Below are 19,369 nucleotides of genomic sequence, written 5' to 3'. Positions count from 1 at the left end.
AAAAAAAAAAAAAGTGAGAACCACTGTCCTAGGCGCTGGGGTGTGCAAGCACTCACAGAAGGATGTAGGCATTCCCCAAGTCAGCTCTGGTGAAGCAAGAACAAGTCATAGGAACATAACTCAGTTTTCTAAATGGGTTACCAGGCAGGCAGAGCAAAACCATGATGCTGAAAGCCTCTGCTTGCTTGTCATGAAAGCGTCTGCTCGGAGGTTGCCGGACCTCAGTGTCCCCAGGGTTCTCTAGCGTCTCCAGGTCTTGCTGTGGGCATCTGTCTGCTGTGACGGTGGAGGGCACAGGGTGTGGGTGGCCCTGAGCAAGCTGCCTCTGGGCCCAGCACAGGATGCGGTCTTGTGGCAGGCTTTTTCTCTTCTGCCTAAATGCAACCCAAGCGCCCTCTGGGGTTTCCCACCCACACCCGCCCTGAAGTTCTGGGAGTGGCTCATTTTCCAGCCTTTAGTGCCTCCAGCAGCTGACTGGGGAGTGGCGGAGGGAGAAGGGATGTCCTAGAATGGGTGTAGACTCTGAGACCCAACCCAGCGTGAGAAAGTGCACTGCCGGAGGTGGCCCAGCTGGGTGGAAGCTGCAGTCGGGCCATCTTTCCACCACGCCATGCTCCAGGAGTCCCCTGCCCTGGCCAGTCCCCATAGCTCCCTGCTTGCCTTCCTCTGGCAGCCCTCTCACTGCCTCTGGCTCTGATTCTGAACAGACAGGCATGTCTTGTCTTGTGTTTGGCGTAAATGTCCAACAGTGTAGTTTTGTGGAGAAGCACCTGCTGGTATGGTCTTAAAGCAGACATTGCGGACTGAACCTTGGGGCAGACCTCGCACTCAGACAGGGCCCCCCAAGGCCAATAGGAAGGGAGGGGACGGGCCCTGAGATGATGACCTTGCACTGTCTGGCTCCCCACGGTCCCCCTTCGGGACTCCTGGACCCAAGGTGGACCTCAAGTTTGTCGTGCTTCGGCAGACACAAGATGCAGGGACACCTCTCAGTGCCTGGGTCACTATCAAAAGTGAGAAAACAAAGGGGGACCAGAAGGCTGCCTTCTTCAAAGGACATGGGGGCAGGGCCCAGTCCTCTGGGGAAATAGAGAAGGTTCTCCGCAAAGGCCCAGGCTCCCTGTAATCCTAGCATTCTGGGAGGCCAAGGAAGGAGGATCACTTGAGGTCATGAGTTCGAGACCAGCCTGAGCAAGAGCAAGACCCTATCTCTACTAAAAATAGAAAAATTAGCCAGGCAACTAACAATAGAAACAAAAAAAAATTAGCTAGGCGTGGTGGCATGCACCTGTAGTACCAGCTACTCAGGAGGCTGAGGCAGGAGGATTGCTTGAGCCCAGGAGTTTGAGGTTGCTGTGAGCTAGGCTGACACCACAGCACTCTAGCCCAGGCAACGGAGTGAGACTCTGTCTAAAAAAAAAAAAAAAAAAAGCCCAGGGTCCACTGTTTCTGTCACCTACTCCTGCCACCTACTCCCACTTAAACCCTGGTTTAGGGTTTAAGGCAGCGCCTGCCAGCCTGGGGGACTGGCCCTACCCCTAACGAGTCTGAATGGGTCTGGATAAGGCCCAGGTGTTGGTAATTCCCTGGGTAAAGACAGGCCTCTGCCAGTTCTGGGAGCTTCTCTGTGCTAGGAAAAGCTCTGGGCTTGACTGTACTTGGAGGTGTGACATGAGCAAGATCTGTAAGCCCTTCCGGCCTCTTCTTCAGCAGAACGGGATGGAAGTACTGTACCTACCCCAGGGTGGTGGTTAGACCCAAAAGAGACGATGTTCTGGAAACTGCCTGGAATGCTGTAGTCATCATAAGAATATGAGTTAGAGCCAAGTCCAGGTCTAAAACATCTTGGCTCCTTCTGTTTCTAACTCACCTCTGCGATGGCCCAGAAAACTCAGAAGACACTGTCTGGTCCTAGAGGATCCCGTCAGATTTAGTCCCCTGTTTTCTGAGTGTGAGGAGCAAAATTGCTAACAAGCGGTGGGGCACACTGTAGCCTGCAGTCCCAGCTACTAGGGAGGCGGACGTGGGAGGGTCACTTGAGCCCAGGAGTTCAAGGTCGACCTGGGCAACGCAGCGAGAACCCATCTCTAAATGAATGAATGAATGAATGAATGAATGAAAGAATGCAGGCTTCAGCGAATCATGTTTTCCAGCACACCTGCCAGTGCTGCCCACAACTGTGGCCACCTCCGAGGTCCTAATCAGTTACTGGCAAAGGGAGGAATGTGTGCAGCTCTGGCTCCAGTGGCTCTGGGGCCATCCCTTGATGTGCTTCTCCCTCAGCACTTGCATTCGCAGCTGGCATCCACTTACACGCGGTGTGTGGAGCGATGTGCACACAAGGTCATTCAAGGTTGTTCGTACGCAGCACTGTTTGCACCAGCACGATACTGGAACAGCCTAAATATCCATCCATAGGGGAGTAGATGAATCTTGGCGCCTCTGCTGTAAGGGAATTAATTATAAGCATGAGGAAGCTCTCTAGGTACTGACTACAGAAGGTATTAAGTTTGGAAACGAGAGTGCAAAGCTTGCGTGTATCGTTTTATCCCATGTATTAAGATACATGTGTATGTCTGCATACGTGTGGGATGTCTCAGGCTGTTGGCAGGGCTTGTCCCCTTTCTCCATCTTGGTCTCACCCTGCCTCCCCTCCTCTCCTGCTCGCAGATCGAAACCCACAAGCTGACCTTCCGCGAGAACGCCAAAGCCAAGACAGACCACGGGGCGGAAATCGTGTACAAGTCGCCCGTGGTCTCCGGGGACACGTCTCCACGGCACCTCAGCAACGTCTCCTCCACGGGCAGCATCAACATGGTAGACTCGCCCCAGCTCGCCACGCTAGCCGACGAGGTGTCCGCCTCCCTGGCCAAGCAGGGTTTGTGATCAGGCCCCCGGGGCGGTCAATAATCGTGGAGAGAAGAGAGAGTGAGAGAGTGTGGAAAAAAAAAGAATAATGTCCTGGCCCCTCGCCCTCTGCCCCCCAGCTGCTCCTCGCAGATCGGTTAATGGGTTAATCACCTAACCTGCTTTTGTCGCTCGGCTTTGGCTCGGGACTTCAAAATCAGTGATGGGAGTAAGAGCAAATTTCATCTTTCCAAATTGATGGGTGGGCTAATAATAAAATATTTATTAAAAAAAGAAACCACTCAAAAAAACATGGCCACACCCAACATTTCCTTGGGCAATTCCTTCTGATTCTTTTTTTTTCCCCCCTCTGAGTCGAAGAGGGAGGAGAGGCTTTGAAAGCTGCTTCTGGGGAATTTCAAGGGACCGGGGGTGCCCACCGCCTCTGGCCCCGTCCTGGGGGCGTCACAGAGGCAGCGGCAGCAACAAGGGATCTGAAACTTGGCGTGTTCGTGGAGCCACAGGCAGATGATGTCAACCTTGTGTGAGTGTGATGGGGGGCGGGGACAGCGGAGGCCGAGGCAGGGGCGGGCAGGCGAGAGGAAGGAGGAGCGGGGGCGGGGAGAGGAAGGACGGCGCCGCGGAGTGGGAGACGCGACGCCGCCCCCTGCCGGGCGCCGCCGGGATAGCAGCGGGAAGGGCGACCACCTCTGCAGCCCGCAGCTGCTCAGACCGGGCAGCCTCCTGCTCTTGGTGGCCGGGGTCGCCTGTGGGTCGGTGTGCCACCCTCTGGAGGCGGCCTGTGGGAGAAGGGCAGTGGGCAGGAGGAGACGGAAGGTCTGCTGGAAAGTGGCACCCTGTGGGTTACTTCCTTGGAGGAGACTGACCTCGATGTCCGAGAGCTCTGGCCTCTTCCTCCCTCCCTGCAGGGTGGCGGTCCTTCCTGAGCTAAGTGGGGTCCTGAGCTAAGAGGCTTCCCTCCGCCCCATGGAAACTCTTATTTATTGAGTTCTGAAGGTTGGAACTGCAGCCACGATTTTGGCCACCTCGCAGACCTGGGACTTTAGGGCTAACCCGTTCTCTTTGTAAGGACTTGTGCCTCTTGGGAGATGTCCGCCTGTTCCCACGTCTGGCCTCAGGCATCTCTGGAGTGTGTGGGGGTCTGGAGGTGGGTTCCGAGACTCCCGTCCCTCCCACGGTCACTGCAGCCACCTCTGTCTGCCCTGCCTGTGCCGTGTGTCTGCTGTGAGAGCCAATCACTGCCTGTACTCCTCATCACGTCACACTGTCCCGAGTTCCCAGCCTCACCACCCCCCTCCTCAGCAGTGGACATTGGTTGGATATGGGAGGCACCTACTCTAAGTGGGGAAACCAAAAGAAGGCAAAGTCCAGGCACAAAGGTTGAGCCTCAGTCTCTCGCTCCAAGTTCCACTCATCCTATGGGTGTGCCTCTCACAGCGGATTTGATGACCTTATTCGATTCCCTGCCCCCACCTCCCATCACAGATGTGAGCCAGGGCGCTGCTCAGCAATGACCCTACACGTTCTTGCCTTGACGTGGAGAGAGCCTTTCCCTCCCAGAAGGCCTGGTCCCTTCTTGTGTTGAGCTGGCAGCAGGAGTTGGGTGTTGCCAATGATAGCACCAGGATGGATAGGCAAGGCTCCCCCCCGGCAGGATCACTGTTCCTCCGTCCCCGACTTGTGCCCCAGCTTGAGACTGCCAGCCTCCCAGAGAGCCCAGCCACTGTTCACCTCCACGTGCATATAATCAGCCCTCCACACCCCCAAAAGGGGAACATGCCCCCTCAGAAATGGTTCTTCCCCCCAGTCCCAGCTGGAAGCAATGCTGTCTGTTCTGCTGGAGCAGCTGAACATATACGTAGATGTTGCCCTTCCTCCCCTGTCTGCACTCTGTTGCCTTGTAGTTGGATTTGTCTGTTTATGCTTGGATTCACCAGAGTGACTATGATAGTGAAAAGACAAAAACAAAACAAAAAAACAAAAAAAAAAAGGACGCATGTATCTTGAATTGCTTGTAAAGAGGTTTCTAACCCACACTGGTGAGGGTCCTAGATCTCTCGCACCCTCACGCTGGGACTTGGCTCCAGGAGGCCAGTGTGGCTGTACCTGCTGCGGGGGCCTCCATGTTTTGCCACGTTTTGAAAGGTTTTCATCAGCATCTGGGACCTAAAAGAGACCAGATTCTGGCTTCTGAGGAGGACCTTCAGCTGCAAAGGCCTGAAGCACGGGACTAGGACAGAAGCTATGGTGTCCCCCTCCCCACTTCCCCCAGGGCTCCCTTTGGCAGGGCAGGGAGCCGTGTCTTGTGGATGGCCTGGTTTGCAGCATGGAGATGGTCCTCTCCGGTCACAGCCTTGAGAAGTCCCATAGCAGTCCTGAAAGAGGGTCTTAAAACTGCATCACAAGGAAAAGGAAGAAAGTCCACAGCCCCCAGAAGCCCATCCCGCAGGCTGGGGTCCCTCTCCAGGCTCACTCTCGGGAGGGCCAGCCCAGGCCTCCTCACCAAGGGCTCTCCAGCCACAGAAGGCATTGGAATGGATTGTCCATCCTGGATGGGCTCCAGGGGCCCGAGCTGCTTGACTGAGGAAGGGTGACAAGTCAGGAAACGTGATTCCCAAAGCCTTGGCCAGAGCAACATCAGCCCACTGACTGCATGAGCTCCATCTGCTGCCATGAGAAAAGGGAAGCCGCCTTTGCAGAAAAGAAACTCAGCAGCCGCAGGCCCAGTCCTGTCACTTCTGGTTTGGGTACAGTTAAAGGCAACCTGGGGGGCTGGGCGGTAGGGGCCCAGGGCCTCCCCCAGGGCTGGACATCCCATTTGTAGCCAGGGCTTTCTGTGCAAGGAATTATCTGGCCCCAGAACTTTCCACTGTGAGGTTCCCCACTGTCCTCTGAGTCCCGGCTGTTCTCAGAAGTGAGGGGTTCAGAGGAAGAAAAAGGAAATGTGGTGTAGAGATTTGTTAGCTGTTAAGAGCATGGCCTGCTCGTTACTGCCTCTGACTTTGGTGCATTTCTTCTCGCATCTCTTTTCTCTTCCTGCAGTCCCCGGGCCCTGCTCTTCAGCACCATGGGCCGTCTGAGGAAGGCTTTGGACTCTCCCTTGTGGGGTGGGCTACTGGGGTCACGGTTTGGGGTGATCAAGTCAGTGCTGGCAGGTAGATTGCAAAGGGGTGCTGGCTTGTGACCTTAAATGAGGACAATCCCCCCAGGGCTGGACATTCCTCCCCTCACCCCTTTTCTCCCACCTCTAGAGCCAATGTCCCTGGGTGGGCTAGATAGGGTATACTGTATGCCTGTCAAGCTCTCAGTTCACTTTATCAATAGCTCCATTTAAGCTGACTTCGGTGGTGAGACTGTTTCCTGTTTGCAATAGCTTGTTGTACTGTGGGGGGAGGGGGGAGGAACGTATTCAGTAGTTAACATGGGCAAAGGGAGGTCTTGGAGTGCAGCAGTTAAACTGCCCGGTAACCCTTTTCTTCATGATTTCAACTACGTTTGCTAGAGGGAGGAGATGCCATGGGGTTAGAGGTCCTTGCGGCTTCACCTTTCCACTGACAGGTTTTCCCAGTCGCAGCAGGCAGCCAGCTAGTTGCCCATGGCCTTCCCAGCTAAGCAGGAATCTGATCTGGTTGCTTTGGCCTGCTGCCCTCTTGTGGGGTCCCAAGCCCGCAAGCATGCCTAAGACCCCAGCATCCTTCCCTCTAAGCTGTTGGCACCTCCGTGTCACCTCTCCCACTGGCTGCATACATACAGCCTGTACTTTTAGCGGGGGGCTGAGATTGTTTGCTTCACCCTCCTTATCTTTGTCCTCCAAGTGAAGCCAAGAGGTGGGGGACGGCGGCAGAGGTTATCGTCAGCTTGTTCCATCTACAGATCTGTGGCTTCAGGGGACTTCCGATTTCTCTTCAGCTTTGAAAAGGGTTACCCTGGCACTGGCCTAGAGTCTTTAACCTCCTAATGGACTTAGCCCCGTGAATTTGCAAAGCTGGGCAGGACAATTTCTGGCACTTGCAAGTCCCATGATTTCTTTGGTAACTTTGAGGGTGGGGGGAGGGACATGAAATCATCTTAGCTTAGCTTCCTGTTTGTAAATGTCCATATAGTGTATTGTGTGTTTTAACAAAGATTTACACTGACTGTTGCTGTACAAGTGAATTTGGAAATAAAGTTATTACTCTGATTAAATAAGGTCTCTGTTCGTGGATTCCGAGCACAAAACAATGATACAGGGTGTATGATTTTCTGTTGCTTCTCTACTCCCACTACTTCACTTGACTAGCCTTAAAAATAAATAAATTTTAAAAAAGGATGTATGATTTTCAAGTTCTTTCCCACCCTTAAGAGAACTTAGCTCAGAACAGGGAATGACAATACTGTTAAAAGCTTGTACATCAGGATTAACAGCTCTTTCTGGGGCCCTGACGGTGAAAGGAGTGTTCTCGGACTGGTTCATTTTCAGTTGATTCTCTCATTCTGGTTCTGGCAAAACATCCTGGTCCAACTCAAAGGGCAATATGAACCCTTGTGGCTGAGCTCACAGTGCTGCACTCAGAGCTTGTAAGACTGGTGCCTGTATTCAAAGCTGAGAAAGTTGGGGATTGGGTATATAAGATCTGCTGTCCCTGGAAATTAGTCCAGAGGGCTGAAGCAGAACACCAGCCAATCAGCTAAATGAGCAGCTTAGATTCCTGCCAGGTTGACAAAGCTGCCTTTCTCTTTCCTTTGGAACCTCATTGAGGAATATTTCTACTAAACCAAGACAGATATACCAGATAGCTTCTTCCTAGCAATGCCACAAAGGAAAACAAAAACAGTAACCCCTCATATTATTGTTTCTTAATTATGTCAAGGTCATGATATTGAATCCTTAGATTTTTCAGTTTCAAAATATTATTTTTCTTGGCTTTTTCCTGATGTGCTTAGCCACTGCAGGCAGATGCCTGAATAGAACAGATCTTAACTGTAACTCCAGAAGCAGCAATACACCAGCAAGAGAAATGCCACCTCAGCAGGCGTGGCTTTTGGAGCCACGATAGATAGGCAGCCTCACTTGCCTGACTGCCAGGTAAAGTGAGAAGAGAGAGAACCAGGCCCACCTACTTATTCATCTTGTACAAAGAAAATCAAGCACTTGGCCTCCTCAGAAGAAAGATGCTGTAATAATCTCAGGTAGCAGGCAAGAACCAACCCAGGCATTTATGCAAATTATATATTCTCATTGACCCCCAACTCCAGAAAAAGTTCATAAGGAAAAGTAAAATCTCCTTTAAAGAGCAATTTAGAATAGATGCAAAATGTCACACTGCTGGTACCACTGGAGAAAGGAAGAGGCAATGGTACAATTACTTTCACTCCACAAAAAGAAAAGGCAGATGATCCTTGCAGACTGCCTCTCCTCCTGGCACCCCTTACTCTCAGTAAAAGATCACCACATCCTCTCTCTGGTGACCATCAGATGACCCTGCCGTGTTCCCTGAAGACAGAATGGAGACTTCGCAAGGCTCAGAGCAATTCAGAGATCCCCAAAGGATGGCTCCAGCAGAGCCGGCTCTGAAGCCGCCACCACCCGCATGTGTATCATGTATACCCAGCACGAGTCAAGAAAGGCCTGGCACACAACATTCTGTAACTCTTTTTTTTTTTTATTATTTTTTTCAATTTTTCCTTCCTTTTTTTGTAAGCACTAGTCTGTGCTTTGCGAACAGAATCAAGACATTAACAAAGATCAGCTTCTCTGAAGAAAAGCATTTCTATAGAACAAAGACAGCTACATGTTTCGCTGCCATTACACAGCTCAAAGCAGGAAAAGAAAATATTTACAAAATACAAGGTTTTTTTTCAATTTTTGTTTTTTTTTGTTTTTTTACAATGCTAAAAGGGTTATTCAGAATTTTCAACCTTATAAATAGAAGAAGCACTTTATGCATAGGGATATGGTGCATTATTGTTTTTTAAAGAAACAATGACAAACCCTTTAACTTGCAAACAGAACCAGAAAAAAAAAAAATCACTAATGTTGAAAATTGTGAAAAAACCCCAACCATTAAGCAGTTTGTCTACTATTTTTTATATGATTACAAAATGGCAAAAAAAAAAAAAAAGAAGTCCTTTCCCCCCTCCCCCTTTTTGGTGATGTGATTATACATGAGACAGGCACAAGGTTAACAAAGAAGGGTGACAGGGGAATGACGGAAACCACAGCTAGGACATGTTCCACAGGCAAGGGGAACGTGAAAGAGGAAGAGTCTAATTGACACTGACAGGGACCTGGACGTGAGGGGAACATGACCAAGTGAATCAGTGAACACAAAATTACACAGGGGAGCTGGCCGCTCACTTCCCAGATGCCCTGGTTTGCAGGGGAGTGGGAACAGAGGTTAAGTAGTCCTAACCCCACCTTCACAGATCAGGATAGGTGGTACAGCCATTCCGAGTGGAAGGACTGGTGTGTGGGGGTGAGCATGGATGGGACAGATGCGAGGGTGCCAAGGGGCAGGATGGTGGGAACCTGAGCAGCCACAGCCAGGTTACTGCAGTTAAGGAGTCAAGACAGAGATGACCAAATATAGATGAAAATGGAAACGAAAACAGGTCTCCAAGATCTACGTGCCAGAGGAAGTTGTTCTGCCATTGGGAGCTCAATGAGAACAGCTGGCAGTTATGGCAAAGTGGCTCTGGTGGGGTGCTCCAGCACAGAAAACCAAGGGGGAGCCAGCCAGGAGGGCCAGAGCTGAGCCAAGCCACAGATGGGAGGGGAGAGGGTAAGAGCCCAGAGCACCCTGCTCTGTCCCACCCTCACCAAAGAAGGCAATGCTGAACCGGAGCTTCCCGTTCTCTCTGCCCATGTGGCTGTCTCACCCTGCCCACAGGAGTGAGGGAGAGGGGTGATCATCTAACATCAGTAAGTCCAGTGATTCAACAGTGCAGAGGATGTGCCAGGACCAGGCCAGCAGGGTCTTATCCTGAACTTCTGTTTGCCAACTGGAGGAAGTGCTCAGGTGTGTGTGACAAGAAAACATGGAAACAAAAACAAAACAAAAATTAAAACAAGGAAAAAAAAATGCCAAAGTAGGATCTAAATTCCTTAAATTCACTAAAAACTGTGAAAATTTCCGGCATATGATGTTTGAATATCAAACGCAGAGATTTCTGAAGCTTTAATGCCAATAGTTAGTGAGTCTGTTTAGATTCTTGTCTTCCGCTCATCTGTGAGTCGGGCGCTGAGCTGTGACTGTTGCTGCTAGATGCCGACTCTTGGGGGGCACGACGGGAGGCGAGGTGGGTGCCACCTCTGTCTCCCGGCCAGTCTTGCTGCCTGAGGTGCGCCGAGTACAGCGGGCTGCCCGTTCCTGTGCATCCAGCTGGTCCTCACACTCTGCCTGGGGACTGTACGCCAGGGGGAAGGTCCGCCGCTCCCATGGCTGGACAGACTGTGGGCAGATAAGGTGTGCTGGTCAGGACTCAGTCCCAGCCTGCTTCCCGGCACAAGTCCTACTTGTGTACTGCAGCCTGGGGCAATCTGGGAAGACCCCTCACAGGGTGGGCATCCTTTTAACAATGGCCAATACAAATACATGTTTAGGAGGTCAATTTCAGCCCCTTATCCCTCAAAATAGGGAGGAGGATCTATAAGATGAAACCCATCTTTAGCAGATGCTGTCCCTTCCCAATTCCATGCCCCATCTTGCCAACCCCACAGTAAGGCAGCATCCCTCACCTGTTCGTCCAGCCCCAGCTCTGGCGTGGAACAACGGGTATCTTCACTGGCTAAGTGTCGTGGAGTGTCCCGAGCCACAGGAGTGAGGGGTGCTGAGTGCAGTTCCGGGCTAATGGGGCTCCTAGGAGATTGACCATGGGAGAACTCCGACAAAGAGTGGCTACTACTGACATCAGGAGAGGCGGGCTGCGGGGTGGAGGGGTTGGCAATGCCCAGCTGGGGGGTTGTCCGGCCGTCTGATGACCTGTAAGACCTGCAACACCAAGGAATGCAAATCTGAGTGCCTAGGTAATACGGGATTTCTTGTCCACTTCTGGGGGAAGGGGGAAACATGAAAAAAGCATCCCTACCACAGGAGCTGAGGCAGACTGACACCAACTGGTTTTCCCTAGGATCCAGCAAATCCCATTTCCTTCCACTACTGCCTGGAGGGCCAGCTACACTAAGAACTAGGCACACCTAACATCACAAGAGAAAGCCATGGCTAAACAATGCCAGGGGCTAATAATCTCTGGCACAGTGCCTGGCGAATTCATGGTGGTAGAGAAATTAGTTTTTGAAAATTATAGTCAAAGAAAAAAAAGTAAAAACAAGAGCCCCCCAAATTTTCTACTTTTGAAAGCATCCCAAGGGCTTCTGCCACAGTTAACAATAAATGGAGGCCGGGCGCGGTGGCTCACGCCTGTAATCCTAGCACTCTGGGAGGCCGAGGCAGGAGGATCGCTCGAGGTAAGGAGTTCAAGACCAGCCTGAGCAAGAGTGAGACCCCATCTCTACTAAAAATAGAAAGAAATTAGCTGGACAACTAAAAATATATAGAAAAAATTAGCCGGGCATGCTGGCGCATGCCTGTAGTCCCAGCTACTCGCTTGAGCCCAGGAGTTTGAGGTTGCTATGAGCTAGGCTGACGCCATGGCATTCTAGCCCAGGCAACAGAGCGAGACTCTGTCTCAAAAAAACAAACAAACAAACAATAAATTGAGACAGGGTAGCGATGCATATATGGGGGGCAGTTCTTTTGTTCTTTCAAGTAGGACCAAAGTCCACTGTCCAAAGGAGGGTTAACTTGCAGTGAGGCCTTCGAATCTCCTCTGGCTAAATCACCACCACCCCTACTTATACCTCCACTAGTTCCAACAAACACCAAGGAACTTGGACATTCTTGGCCAGTAGATGAGTATAAAGAGCAACCAAGAGGCAGCGGCAATTTCATGGACAGAGGCAGAGCCCAAACTCCCTGTCCACCCCCATCCACAGGCCCTGCGGACCTATGTCTGCCCCATCACCTGCTGCCCCGCCGCTGGGGTGGCACACTCGTGGTCCACAGCCACCGTGTCCTCTCCATCTCCTCACATTTGGCATGCAGGGCGGCAAAGGCTGCGTCGGATAGGTCCTCAATCTGCAATAAAGCAGCTTCATTGATCCCTTCTTTCCTCCAGGAAGCCAAGTTTGAGCAGAACATCCCCCACCCCATGCTAAGCATTTCCCGGTTAGGACAGAAATACAGAAAGCTTGCACTTGATGCCCACAGGTCTTGAGGCATCTAGAGTGTGTGCACCCACATACGTGTGTGCAGGCACACGTGTTCTTCTAAGAGAGAAGGACCACGCCATTACCTCCTCATTCTCCTCATCAGGACTCCCCTTCAGAGACTGAAGATCGACCTCTCGCCAGCTGCAAAACCAAGAACCAACAATCGTGACAAGCAGGCTACAGCCTGGGGCAGGATCAATTTGTCCATGCGAGTATGAGAACCCTGTTCCTGCAGGTGACACAGCTTGTCTGCTGGCAAGCTTGTGCCCTATCACAGCTCAGTCTCCTTACCCCTCAAGGCCTCTAAAATAGGCCTCCTACTCAAATGCCCACAAAAAGGCCAGAAATGGGAGAATCAGGCCCGGGTTGTGTTGGGGCTGGGTGACTGGGACAAACTCAAGCAAATGAACCTGTTTAAAGGGGACCACCACTATTCAGTACCAGCTGATTACTACCACGTGGGAATGCATACGCAGGATTGCCAAATCTTATTTGTCAGCAAAAGCTAGAAATAAAGATTTACAAGTGAAATCATGCTTTAATGTTGACAACAAATTCAGTATTTTTAAACGCACTCTATGTGTTAACAAAGCATGTCTATAGACCAGTAAGGGCCAGTGGTCTTGCCAGGTTGTGACCTCTGGTTTGGTTGGTGTATTCATAATAATGGAATGAGAGAGAACTATATAGAGAAATAATTTCAACTCCTAACAGGTAAGACCTTCCTTACTAAGACGACAGAATGCAAAGCTAGGGCCCAAAGCTTGGTCAGAGGAGAAGAGGGGAAAAGAGCAATAACAGGAAGAATGGGGAGAAGGGCCAGTTATTCAGGGATTCTACCTGGGTGTAAGTATTTCCTTGTATTGTAGTTTCTCTACACGGGTTGTTGCAGCAACAGACATTGGGATGACAATGTTGTTAATATCAAATGAGCTCTCTCCCCTTCTCCTCCTTACCGGCTGCTGTAAGACAAAGGTAAGTTTAAAAGGGAGGCACAACTTGATAAATACCAAATCATTCACCCAAGACTTAAAAGCAGGATCACCAATAACCAGGCCTCTAGATCCTCAGGTTGAAGCTGGGCAGTGACCACAGCAGCTGCTCACACCTAGGAGAAACAGTATCTAAGAGCAAAGTCTTGGGGAGAAATATTAAGCAGTCCCGAGAAGTAACTCCCATTCTTAAGTCCCATCGGCCACCTCTTCCTTCATGGGTTCATGTGAAAAGAGACTTCTGTTGAATTTTATAGGGATAGGTATCCCAAGTCAATCGTTGGAGTTCCTATTCCTCCATAATATACCTTTATAAACTCCCACTTTTAAAAATCTTGTTTTCCCCCTTTATCCGTCAGACCCATGGTGGCCCCTAAAAGCAATGCTTAAAACCTTATCCCAAAAGATGCCCAAAGGAGAGGCTCATCTCAATATATCATCTAACCTTGGTTGTCATGAATGCACCTTCTTCTTGAAGATATGAACTCTTCAGCTAAATCTGCACCCACCATCTCTTTAGCCTTTATGTGATTTCTCCTTTTTCTATTATTCTTGGGGAAAGAACCAAGAACTTTCTAGCTGTATCAACAGAGATGAATGGAGGAAAACTAAAGAGGAGGACCTGGCTATACCTCACATTCCTGGAGAAAGGAAATTTGATTTTATGGAAAATTGAGAAGACCAAACTCTTGGAAAAATAAGACTTCCAAGGATCCAATATCAGAAGTATAGGTGGACGTCTATAATCTACAGTAGCTTGAAGACCAAGGAAGGAATAAAGCAGGGAACCAAACAGCTTGGTCTCTTGGATGGAAGAAAAGGTCTACTATCTACTGCTCAAATAGCAAATACACTATCCTGAAACAGACTGGCAACTGAGCTGTGAGGGGCCAGAGGGAAACAGTGGGATGACAAACATGCTGCCATGGCAACAAAACAGCTGGCAACACCTAAGAGGCTGTATACACACCCAAACCACCAAGTGTGGTCAGCCGATAGGAAAGGGGTTAGTGAAGAAGATGAGGAAGAGGTCACTCCCTACAACTAACTACTCTATGCTCTGTTTCTGGAGGGCAATAAACATTTTATTCATCCCATCATCTTAGCACATTCTCAGAGAATGTTAAAAGTCAGCATTTCCTGGACCAGAATTTCAGCTGCTGTCATTTATAATATCAGGTGACCACAATGTCCTTCTCTATCAAATGGGATGACCGTCACTGACCTCACAAATTTAGGGTGACTGGTTAACCAAAATGGTTGAAGAGGCTTTTGAGAATCTTGCCTGGCTGAGTTCTATAGTGGGAGGATTAGGGACCTCAAACCCAAAGGACCCTGTCACTGTCATATCTCTGCTGAAATTTTACACCTGCTATAAGAAATACATCTTAAGAAAGCCTCAAGAGAGAAAAGCCTTTAGCCAGAGATAGAGAGCAGGTGATGAGAATGGAAAGTGGTTCCCAAACTTGGTTGTACGTCAGAAGATAAAGAGTGTTTGATTAAATAAAAAAAAGTTCTAGGATTCCCCCTCTTCTGTTAAATCAGAATCTGTTTTTGCAATCGCCCTGACTTAGCCTCCAGCTATAGGTGTGTGCCACCATACACAGTTTCAAAGTTCTGTTTTTTAAAGCCACCAAGGTGGTTCTGATGCAGCCACTGGCTTTTGTGAAGCGCTGGCACAAACATTACCTCCCCCTATCATCTCTCCAGTGTCCTCTAGCTTCTCTACTTGATTTCAAGAACAGTTGGCCCTCTGTATCCATGGGTTCAACCAATTATTTGAGAAAACAAACTGTGTCTGTACTGAACATGTATACAGACTTTTTTGTCATTATTCTTTAAACAATACAGTATTAGCAATCATTTACATAGCATTTACATTGTATTAGGTATTATAAAGTACTTGAGGATGTGCACTGGTTATATGCAAATGCTATACCATTTTATATCAGGGGCTTAAGCATCTGCAGATTATGGTATCCATGGGAGGTTCTGAAACCAATCTCCCATGGCTACCAAAGGACAACTATATTTGGCTTATCTTCTTACTATTAAATAAATCTAGTATTTTTTTTTTTTTTTTGAGACAGGGTCTCACTCTGTCACCCAGGATAGAGTGCAGTAGTATCATCACAGCTCAATGCAACCTTAAACTCCTGGGCTCAAGCCACGCTCCTGTGTCAGCCTCCCTAGTAGCTGAGACTACAGGTGACCAAGCCTGGACAATTTTTCTATTTTTTATAGAGACAGGGTCTCCCTCTCGCTCAGGCTGGTCTTGAACTCCTGTCCTCAGGCAATCCTGCTTCTGCCTCCCAAAGTGCTATGATTAAAGGCGTGAGCTACCATGCCCAGCCTAATTTCAGACTCTTTGGAAAAATTTGGTAATGAGTACCTTCAGGGTCCACATAGTGCTACATATAAAACTTGTACGCAGGTGATGAGAATGGAAAGTGGTTCCCAAACTTGGTTGTACGTCAGAAGATAAAGAGTGTTTGATTAAATAAAAAAAAGTTCTAGGATTCCCCCTCTTCTGTTAAATCAGAATCTGTTTTTGCAATCGCCCTGACTTAGCCTCCAGCTATAGGTGTGTGCCACCATACACAGTTTCAAAGTTCTGTTTTTTAAAGCCACCAAGGTGGTTCTGATGCAGCCACTGGCTTTTGTGAAGCGCTGGCACAAACATTACCTCCCCCTATCATCTCTCCAGTGTCCTCTAGCTTCTCTACTTGATTTCAAGAACAGTTGGCCCTCTGTATCCATGGGTTCAACCAATTATTTGAGAAAACAAATTGTGTCTGTACTGAACATGTATACAGACTTTTTTGTCATTATTCCTTAAACAATACAGTATTAGCAATCATTTACATAGCATTTACATTGTATTAGGTATTATAAAGTACTTGAGGATGTGCACTGGTTATATGCAAATGCTATACCATTTTATATCAGGGGCTTAAGCATCTGCAGATTATGGTATCCATGGGAGGTTCTGAAACCAATCTCCCATGGCTACCAAAGGACAACTATATTTGGCTTATCCTCTTACTATTAAATAAATCTAGTATTTTTTTTTTTTTTTTGAGACAGGGTCTCACTCTGTCACCCAGGATAGAGTGCAGTAGTATCATCACAGCTCAATGCAACCTTAAACTCCTGGGCTCAAGCCACGCTCCTGTGTCAGCCTCCCTAGTAGCTGAGACTACAGGTGACCAAGCCTGGACAATTTTTCTATTTTTTATAGAGACAGGGTCTCCCTCTCGCTCAGGCTGGTCTTGAACTCCTGTCCTCAGGCAATCCTGCTTCTGCCTCCCAAAGTGCTATGATTAAAGGCGTGAGCTACCATGCCCAGCCTAATTTCAGACTCTTTGGAAAAATTTGGTAATGAGTACCTTCAGGGTCCACATAGTGCTACATATAAAACTTGTACTCAATAAATAATATGTAAAATTTTCAAATCATTCAGGCCTATGTTAACATTCTCCAGACACCGGAGGGCTGGTAGGTGAGAAAAATACTGAAGTACTCATACCAAGTCCTAAATCTCAGAGGTCAGATTTTCTAACAGAATTGGGCTTTCTTTTGTATACTTTGGTTACCTAAAATTCACCCTCTGCTGGTGGATAATTGAGAGTGTGAGGGATACTACATATCTACTTAGACAAAAGTTGAGGGTGTCACAGGAGCAAGGAGGCTGTTTGGAAGAGACTGATTTCTAAGAGCAAAGAGAAAACAATGTGAATTCCTACCTGATTATAGGAGCCTAATGAGCACATTTTACAAGCTTAGAAGTTTCTTGATCTAAGCTCTGGAGGAGTTTCATAAGTTGCCTCTGCAATGCCCCCACCCAGGCTTAGACAGTGTCGTGTGATGGTAGGAGAGTTGGCTCTGCAGTCAGGCTGCCTGGGTTTGAATCACAATTATAACCCTCACAAGCTTCCTTGCCTTACGCAATTTACTTAACTTTGGAAAGCCTCTGTTTTCATGCCTACGAAATGGAGTAACACATGTAAACCACTGAGCACTGGCACACAGTAAGTTGTTCAACAAACATTACAGCTGCAGAGTTTTATTTTTACTATTACGACTATTATAACCATTATACTACAAAGGACCCTTTAGTAGATACAAAGCAGCTACAGGTCTATGTGTTCAAGAGGGATTAAAATACTAGAACGAAATTAATGGGAACATGCCTGGAATGGCTGTGCATAAGAGTGCGTTACCGTAAGAGCTGATTGGGGTATGTGTGTATGCATGTGAATGTGCACAAATGGCCCGCCATCTTAAGTATACTACACGTAGTACTGCCATGGCAGCCTGCTAGACCTGTAATTCTGTTCTATACACCTACAAAGCACAGGATCTACCTTCTCCCTTCCCTTCCAGCACCCTAACACCCAGTATTTCTTCTCAGTGTGCCAACTCCACTCACCAGGAGAGTAAAAACAAGGAAATCAAATGTCTCCAATGCCCACAAGTATCTCTCCTCCAGCCCTCCCCTCTCATGTCCACTTCTTAGGCCAACAGGGTTACGTACTATTATTGAGCCTCGTGTGAAACTTAGCTGCATAGATCTTCAACAGTTACAGACCACCTTAAGACTCTGTCTCTTCATTAAGCTGTCTATATGGATGACTCAGCATAAATCCATCTCTATGAAAAACAACTCAACAGAAAATCAAATACCACCACTTTGACTTAAAAATGATACATACACACATCATGATGAGTTGAGTTCCTATAAATGCCCTGGTTTCCATAACCCACCCTCTATACTGTCCTTCCACAGAGCCCCTTGAGTGAGCTGTAACCTGCAGAGGAACACCCAGCCAACTCCACACAGGTACTTACAGATGTGTTGGTTGTAACCTGTGGGCTAGAGCTGGTGGGTGTGGAGGAGTCTGATGAGGTGGAGAGCTGCCGCACCAAGGGACTGTGTGGTGGATGGTGAGTGGCTGCCAAGTAGCTCGAACTGCTCATGTCTGTGTGATGCTTCAACACTGCAGAAGTCAACAGAAAAGAGAGGAATACATGGCTATCTTTACCAGTGAAACTTCTAACATAAGCTAGGAAAGGCAGCAATGCACACTAAAGGCAAAATGCTTTCTAAGCCTAGAGGATAAAAAGGTGAAGCAAACTGTCGATGGGAGGTAGGGGCTGGGCAGAGGTTGCTGTGGTGGTTCAGAAGTGTAACCTGCATTTAAAAGCAGTAGCATTCCCCTACTCTGCCTTCCTAGAAAGTGAAGGACAAAGCTGGGGGCAATTAAGAGAAGCCTAGGTTGCCCCAGAAAGCCCTGAGCAGGTGCAATTGCAGGTAGAGGTGCCACGGGCCTGGCCCTACCTTCACTTCTCTCAGATGAATGGTCTCGCAATCTCATTTTGCTGTGGTTTGGGTCATGCACAGGTGGCGGTGGGTTGAGCAAGCGCTCTGCTTTTGGCGCTGTCACTCGCTCCACCATGGGCACAGCCCCCACATCGTCTAAGTGCTGCCTGTGGGTCCTGTCAGGCCGGGTTTGGTGATGGGACAGCTCTGAAGAGGGGAACAGAAAAAGAGCTGTGAAATACCTTCTCTCAAATCTTTTCTTATTTGAATTCCAAACTCTTGAGTTCTCCCAAGGCCAATTCGGTACACCCAAGGGCAGCAGGACAGTCCTTCAAGACTGAATATTCTAGTAAATAGCACAACGGCTAGGACAGGCACAGGGAGCCCAGAACCAAAGAAATGTGACACTAGGCTACAGAAGACATCCTGCCCACAGATGCTCCCAATACCATGCCATTGTTGGCTGTTCACTGAGCATTCTGGGTCATGCCCCAAGACCCACAGTGTCTAGAAGAACTCCCAAACTCCATCTAAGAGCATCCAAGACAAGCAGAAGTAGTAATTGGCTGAATGTGTATCTGTCAAATTGCCTCACCCAACCCCAACATACTGGCATAGCAAATCAGTAACTAGAGAATATAAAAGGAATGAAAAATAACTGAAATGGCAGAGGATTCTCCGGTTCCCTGAAACTTACTGGCTGTTGTTAGGAAGGAGTTGACCAACTTGTGCCTGTCTTTACGAGTTGGATCTGGCAGGCTGCCTGGCATGGGTGCTCTGTGCTTAAGTGAAAACTTTTTGGGAGGTTTGATTTTGTCAAAAGGTTTGTTCTGCCACTGAGATTTCAGCATGCTCTGGAAGTGCAGGCTTGTGGGAACATCTGCAAGAAACACAAAACACTGCAGGTTAGTGCAAACACCTGGCCCCTGGGCTCCT

The 19,369-nt window shown here is 48.6% G+C and overlaps 2 protein-coding genes and 1 long non-coding RNA gene across 8 annotated transcripts in view; 2 read left to right on the top strand and 1 right to left on the bottom strand.

Moving 5' to 3' along the window:
• MAPT (microtubule-associated protein tau) overlaps positions 1-3,173 on the top strand; it is a 53,120-nt gene extending 49,947 nt beyond the window's left edge. For all 6 annotated transcript variants that reach the window (XM_012655250.1, XM_012655248.1, XM_012655249.1 and 3 more), the window contains one exon: positions 2,671-3,173. In XM_012655250.1, coding sequence (XP_012510704.1) covers positions 2,671-2,886 — 216 coding nt within the window. In that variant the 3' untranslated portion in view covers positions 2,887-3,173. The remainder of the gene's footprint in view (positions 1-2,670) is intronic.
• On the top strand, positions 3,071-4,821 carry LOC105819067. Its single transcript, XR_001137943.1, has 2 exons — positions 3,071-3,076; positions 3,537-4,821. It is a non-coding gene; the product is annotated as an uncharacterized LOC105819067 (long non-coding RNA).
• A 3,913-nt stretch (positions 4,822-8,734) lies between these two features.
• Positions 8,735-19,369, bottom strand: part of KANSL1 (KAT8 regulatory NSL complex subunit 1) — a 309,308-nt gene continuing 298,673 nt past the window's right edge. Inside the window, exons 8-16 of the mRNA XM_012655229.1 lie at positions 19,131-19,313; positions 18,452-18,640; positions 17,962-18,110; positions 14,480-14,482; positions 12,959-13,080; positions 12,202-12,259; positions 11,872-11,984; positions 10,586-10,838; positions 8,735-10,298 (exon numbers count right to left, since the gene is read on the bottom strand). Of these exons, the coding sequence (XP_012510683.1) occupies positions 10,071-10,298; positions 10,586-10,838; positions 11,872-11,984; positions 12,202-12,259; positions 12,959-13,080; positions 14,480-14,482; positions 17,962-18,110; positions 18,452-18,640; positions 19,131-19,313 (1,298 nt within the window). The 3' untranslated portion in view covers positions 8,735-10,070. The remainder of the gene's footprint in view (positions 10,299-10,585; positions 10,839-11,871; positions 11,985-12,201; positions 12,260-12,958; positions 13,081-14,479; positions 14,483-17,961; positions 18,111-18,451; positions 18,641-19,130; positions 19,314-19,369) is intronic.

Source organism: Propithecus coquereli, unplaced genomic scaffold (genome assembly GCF_000956105.1).
Source record: "Propithecus coquereli isolate 6110/MARCELLA unplaced genomic scaffold, Pcoq_1.0 Scaffold469, whole genome shotgun sequence".
Taxonomy (NCBI): Eukaryota; Metazoa; Chordata; class Mammalia; order Primates; family Indriidae; genus Propithecus; species Propithecus coquereli.
This window is presented reverse-complemented; position numbering and strand designations above follow the sequence as displayed.